At 47.6% G+C, this 6,271-nt stretch overlaps 1 protein-coding gene across 1 annotated transcript; it reads left to right on the top strand.

The window, feature by feature from the left end:
* The first annotated feature begins 55 nt into the window (after positions 1-55).
* LOC143293277 (uncharacterized) lies at positions 56-1,540 on the top strand. The gene is made up of 2 exons (XM_076604116.1): positions 56-268; positions 542-1,540. The coding sequence occupies exons 1-2, from the start codon at positions 56-58 to the stop codon at positions 1,538-1,540; spliced, it is 1,212 nt and encodes a 403-aa protein (XP_076460231.1).
* Positions 1,541-6,271: the final 4,731 nt, after the last annotated feature.

The raw sequence follows: 6,271 nt of genomic DNA, 5'->3' as shown, positions 1-6,271 counted from the left end.
CAACAGAAAAATGAAAACTCCCGCCCTGAAATTGGGCACGTGGAACGTAAGGACAATGACACCAGGCTTTTCTGACGACCTGCAGGAAGTAAATGATGCTCGCAAGACAGCCGTCATCGACATAGAACTGAGCAGACTGCAGATGGACATCGTCGCCCTTCAAGAAACCAGACTCCCAGAAACAGGATCTGTGAGGGAGAGAGACTTCACCCTGTTCTGGCAGGGCAAACCATCAGACGAGATCAGAGAACACGGCGTGGGGTTCGCAGTTAGAAACAGATTATTGGGGTCCATAACCCCACCAGCAGAAGGAACAGAGCGAATCCTGTCTCTCTGACTCCAAACATCCTCAGGACCAGTCAGTCTAATCAGTGCCTACGCACCAACTTTGGCATCCACAGCAGAAGCAAAAGATAAGTTTTATGACGACCTCAGTACTGCTATAAGGAGAATTCCTGAGAGAGAACTACTGTTCATCGCCGGCGATTTCAACGCCAGAGTAGGTGTCGATCACAACTCCTGGCCAACCTGCTTGGGTCAGTTCGGCACTGGGACAATGAACGAGAATGGCCAGCGCCTGCTAGAGCTCTGCTGTCATCATGGGTTGTGCATCAGTAACACCTTCTTCAACACGAAGCCTCAGCATCGAGTCTCCTGGAGACACCCGCGATCCAAACACTGGCATCAGCTCGACCTGATCCTCACCAGACGTGTCAACCTTTCCAGTATCAAGATCACTCGCAGCTACCAGAGCGCCGATTGTGACACTGACCACTCTTTGGTGTGCAGCAGTGTGAAGCTCCGCGCGAAGAGACTGCACCGTACGAGAAAGGAGGGCCGACCTCGCATCAACACCAGCAAAACATGCGATCAAAGAAAAGTGGAGAAGTTTGCGCGTGTGTTGGAGGATTCTCTCCCTGGACCACCCACTGCAAATGCCCAAGACCGATGGGAACACTTCAGAGATGCTGTCTACAACGCCGCCATGTCCACCTTTGGCAAAAAGACCAGCAAGTCAGCTGATTGGTTCGAAGCCCACTTAGAAGAAATGACACCAGTCATCGAGGCCAAGAGAAACGCCTTGACGGCATACAAAACCAATCCCAGTGAGCAGAACCTCCAGGTTCTCCGTGCTGCTCGCAGCAAAGTCCAGCAGTGTGCCAGGCAATGCGCCAACGACTATTGGCTTCAGCTCTGCTCCCAGATTCAGATCGCAGCTGACACAGGCAACATCAAGGCGATGTACGACGGCATCAAGCAGGCATTGGGCCCAACGCAAAAGAAAACTGCCCCTTTGAAATCAGCTACAGGGGAGGTGATTCAAGACAGAGAACAACAGATGGAGCGCTGGGTAGAACACTACACTGAGCTATATGCAAGGGAAAATGTAGTCACAGAAGATGCCCTGAACGCCATAGAGTGCCTACCAGAGCTGGAAGAGCTTGACAGAGAACCAACCATAGATGAACTTAGCGAAGCCCTGGACTCTCTTGCCTCTGGCAAGGCACCAGGGAAAGACGGTATTCCCGCCAGGTACTGAAGTGCTGCAAAGAGACACTCATCACCGAGTTGCATGAAATCCTCTGCCTCTGTTGGAGTGAAGGCGAAGTACCACAAGACATGAGGGAGGCTAACGTCGTCACACTATACAAAAACAAAGGTGACAGAAGCGATTGCAATAATTATCGCGGCATATCCCTCCTCAGCATCGTTGGAAAAGTCTTTGCACAAGTAGTACTGAAGAGGCTCCAAGTACTTGCAGAGCAAGCCTACCCTGAATCGCAGTGCGGTTTTCGTGCCAACAGATCCACTACAGACATGATCTTCTCCCTCAAACAACTTCAGGAGAAATGGAGCAAAGGCAGCTGTGTGCAAGAGGGACTAAAAGCCTTGAACATCGACCAGAACAACTGGGAAGCAACAGCCCTCGAACGGTCGGCCTGGAGACAGACTGTGCAGAAAGTTCTTTCCAAGTTCGAAGAGACACTCACTCAGCAGCACGAGGAAAAGAGAATGAGAAGAAAGGCTGCAGCCCAGACAGACAGACCAGCGTCAGACTTCATCTGTGCCCTCTGCCACAGGGACTGTCATTCCCGCGACGGACTGGCCAGCCACACCCGACGCTGTACCAGAATAAACACCTAGAGCGTGTCACGGCTCGTAGCATTCATTTGTGCGTGTGTTCGTGTGTTCGTATGTTCGTCCCCCTTCTCCTCCTCTCCCTTACCCCTCTCCCTTTCCCCTCTCCTTTCCCCTCTCCCTTTCCCTTCTCCTTTCCCCTCTCCCTTTCCCTTCTCCCTTTCTCCCTCCTCTCTCCCCCTTTTGCTCTATCGTTCTCTTGTGTGCTCAGTTCTGTTCCGAACTGAAGCACGTGAATCCGTTTGTGATGTGTGTGTGTGACATGTCCTTAGTCATTCTCGCTCTGAACTCTTGAGATGAGTTCGGAGTTGACGTTGTTGTGAAGGAAGAGTTTTGCTGGGCCTTTGGTGCCGAGCTTTGGAAGGAGAAGGGTCGCCGTTCCAGCAAGTGAGCTGTTGGGTGCCCTCTTGGCCAGTCGTGGGGTTCGGTTCTGGTGTGACCCCCTTCTGCCTCTGTGTGGATCTATGTTTTGTGTTCTCTCCTGGGCCAGTGGCGAGCCTGATTCCTGCCTGGTGACAGGTGAGGGGGGAGTTGTATAGTTAGTTTGTCCTCGTGGTGTTAGTATCGTAACTTGTGACATTTGGTTGTATTTTTGGGATTGTTTTAACGGAAATCTTTTAAACCCAGTATTCTTTTATTTCTAGATATTTATGTTGGGATAATTGATAAGGTTGTGTTTAGAATTGTTTTGCTATGTATTCAGCTCGAGTTGTTTCCGATTTATTTCCTTTGTGAACTGTGTCCAACTGCAGCCTAAGATTTCCAAAACATCTGTGTGGTGTTTGAAATGTGATTGGGAGATTGCAATGTTGGCTCATTGAGTTTTGTTTTGGTAGTTGAAACCACAAGGATAGATACCGACATTTTGTCATTTAGGGTAAATGTCTCTTTCGGATTGCACGCGAGTTTAACTCTTTAATTACTGGATAAATCATAAATATTTCATGTACTTTTGGCGTTCGTAGCATTGTGTGGAATTGACTGTATATGATGATAAGATAACCAATTATTTCCTTAGTGCATTCCGTATCATTCCAGGAAGGGGGGGGGGGGGGTACTCTTTCAAATGTTAGAGCGTAATCTACAGAAATATGGGAGTTGTTACAGATTTGTTCCCTTGACTTTTCCTGTGGGTTCCCCCTGTCTGCTACCCCGACGGAACTCCAGGGTTCGCCTCTACAGTCATTCCCCTTCAGCCCTGTCCTTTCCAAATCCCCTCACTTCCACTCCTTCCCCCCACCTCCTATTTCCAACGTCCTCACCCACAGTCCCTCCTCCCGCTTCCACCCCCTCCGTTTCTGCGGGCGTACGACTGAAGCCAGTTCAAGATGCTGTCCTTCAACAGACGAACGTGATTGTGGTTCAAGTGGACTGACATTTTGTTTTTTTCTTTTGCGTAGATCCGTACTGCTGTTATTGGGACTGACTGTACCTTAATCACGCTGCTATGATGTAACTAAAGTGTTGCTGTAGTTCAGTGTTTCAATTTGTGTGTCTGGACTAGGGTAGTAAAAAATGTACAACAGTAAAGAATTGAGCTGATTTATCTATGTTTCTGTGTTTTGTGTTGTCGGGGTGTTAGTTAGTCTGGGAAGGTGCGGGGGGTTCATGGGCAACCCCTTATGGGTTGTGACAGAGCGCAACTCCATAGTCTTCCGAGACTGAAGGATGCCTACTAGGTCTGTGTTGTGGTGTATGTTTGATCATGGTCTGTGTTGTGGTGTATGTTTGATCATGGTTTGTGTTGTGGTGTATGTTTGATCATGGTCTGTGTTGTAGTGTATGTTTGATCATGGTCTGTGTTGTGGTGTATGTTTGTTCATGGTCTGTGTTGTGGTGTATGTTTGCTCATGGTCTGTGTTGTGGTGTATGTTTGCTCATGGTCTGTATTGTGGTGTATGTTTGCTCATGGTCTGTGTTGTGGTGGTGTGTGTGTGTTCATGGTCTGTGTTGTGGTGTATGTTTGATCATGGTCTGTGTTGTGGTGGTGTGTGTTTGTTCATGGTCTGTGTTGTGGTGTATGTTTGATCATGGTCTGTGTTGTGGTGTGTTTGTTCATGGTCTGTGTTGTGGTGTATGTTTGATCATGGTCTGTGTTGTGGTGCTGTATGTTTGTTCATGGTCTGTGTTGTGGTGTATGTTTGTTCATGGTCTGTGTTGTGGTGGTGTATGTTTGTTCATGGTCTGTGTTGTGGTGGTGTGTGTTTGTTCATGGTCTGTGTTGTGGTGTATGTTTGTTCATGGTCTGTGTTGTGGTGTATGTTTGTTCATGGTCTGTGTTGTGGTGTATGTTTGATCATGGTCTGTGTTGTGGTGTATGTTTGATATGTTTGTTCATGGTCTGTGTTGTGGTGTATGTTTGTTCATGGTCTGTGTTGTGGTGTATGTTTGATCATGGTCTGTGTTGTGGTGTATGTTTGTTCATGGTCTGTGTTGTGGTGTATGTTTGTTCATGGTCTGTGTTGTGGTGTATGTTTGATCATGGTCTGTGTTGTGGTGTATGTTTGATCATGGTCTGTGTTGTGGTGGTGTATGTTTGTTCATGGTCTGTGTTGTGGTGTATGTTTGATCATGGTCTGTGTTGTGGTGTGTGTTTGTTCATGGTCTGTGTTGTGGTGTATGTTAGATCATGGTCTCGTCGACATGGAAACTTGTGTGCCCGGTTTAGGCCTAATGATGGTGATGAAGAGTGATGTAATGTGTGTGTGGCCGTTAGTGAGCTATGTCTGAGTGTGAGTTAAGCGCTCGTGCCGCAGGCGTACATGTAATTAAAGCTTATGCAGCCTACTTTTGGTTCTCAGTTGTGTTACGATGCGATAAGATGGCAGATTCAGATATCGCTCAGTGGCACCGAACAATTTATTCAGTCATTCATTAATGTGGCTTTTGCCACTTTAGTTCAGCTCCCTGTTGCCGCGCGTGCCTGAGTGTGTAGTGCCGGTGTGTGTGTGTGTGTGTGTGTGTGGTAAGATAGACCTACATACGCGGCGACACGAGTTGCACAAAGCTGTTCACACAAGTTGCACAATGCTGTGCTGATAATCACACGGATGATTTAACAATCAGTTACAATATATTATATAAACGCCATCGCTCTTGAACTGTTAGTGTCAGCTTATTCTCTCGCTGTGGTCCCTGCCGCTGTTCTTTGCGGTGCTCCCCAAAGTGCGCGGGGCACTGGGGGAAAACAAGAAAAGAAAAAAGTCACGCGTCATGTGAAAAAAGAAAGTTGGATAAGAGCCAGAAACTTGGATCGGGAATAGCATAATTCAGCGCAAAAATTGTCCCTTCTGTAGGCCTATATCCCTCGATCGGCTTGGTCCCTGTCTCTCTCTCTTCAGTTAAACACACACACACACACGCGCGCGCGTGCACTTCTTCCCCCCCCCTCTCTCTCTCTCCTTTTTTTTTCTTTTCTCGTTGATAGCTTAATTGATGCCGTAAAAAAGGAGTTGTTGCTTATCCGATCAATTTACCATCATGACATAGAATCTTGACTTGACACACAAACGCACACATAACTTACACACAAGCACATGAACAAAACGATTTCGCTGATCCTCTGTTGCAACTGATTTTCTGTGCGGACGAGTCCCCACCCATCCCCTACCCCAACCCACCCCCCTGCTCTTAAAACAGAATATACATATCTGTGCCCCTGTCCCACTGATCTTAAAATAGAATATACATATCTGTGCCCCTGCCCCACTGATCTTAAAATAGAATATATACATATCTGTGCCCCTGCCCCACTGATCTTAAAATAGAATATATACATATCTGTGCCCCTGCCCCACTGATCTTAAAATAGAATATATACATATCTGTGCCCCCTGCCCCCCTGATCTTAAAATAGAATATATACATATCTGTGCCCCCTGCCCCACTGATCTTAAAATAGAATATATACATATCTGTGCCCCCTGCCCCACTGATCTTAAAATAGAATATATACATATCTGTGCCCCCTGCCCCCCGTCCCAGTTCCCCACCCTCAGTCTGCATGATTATTGTGTTTCGGGGACGGAGTGGAGAGCTAGGGTAGGGGGTGGTGCTGGTGTGGTGAAGGTCAGTAGGAGATGGACGAGGGAAGTGAAGGGAGGTGGAAAGGCGGGGATGACAGACACAGACA

Source organism: Babylonia areolata, chromosome 1 (genome assembly GCF_041734735.1).
Source record: "Babylonia areolata isolate BAREFJ2019XMU chromosome 1, ASM4173473v1, whole genome shotgun sequence".
NCBI classification, from domain to species: Eukaryota; Metazoa; Mollusca; class Gastropoda; order Neogastropoda; family Buccinidae; genus Babylonia; species Babylonia areolata.
The sequence above is the reverse complement of the archived record's forward strand: the minus strand, read 5'-3'. Positions and strand labels throughout refer to the sequence as shown.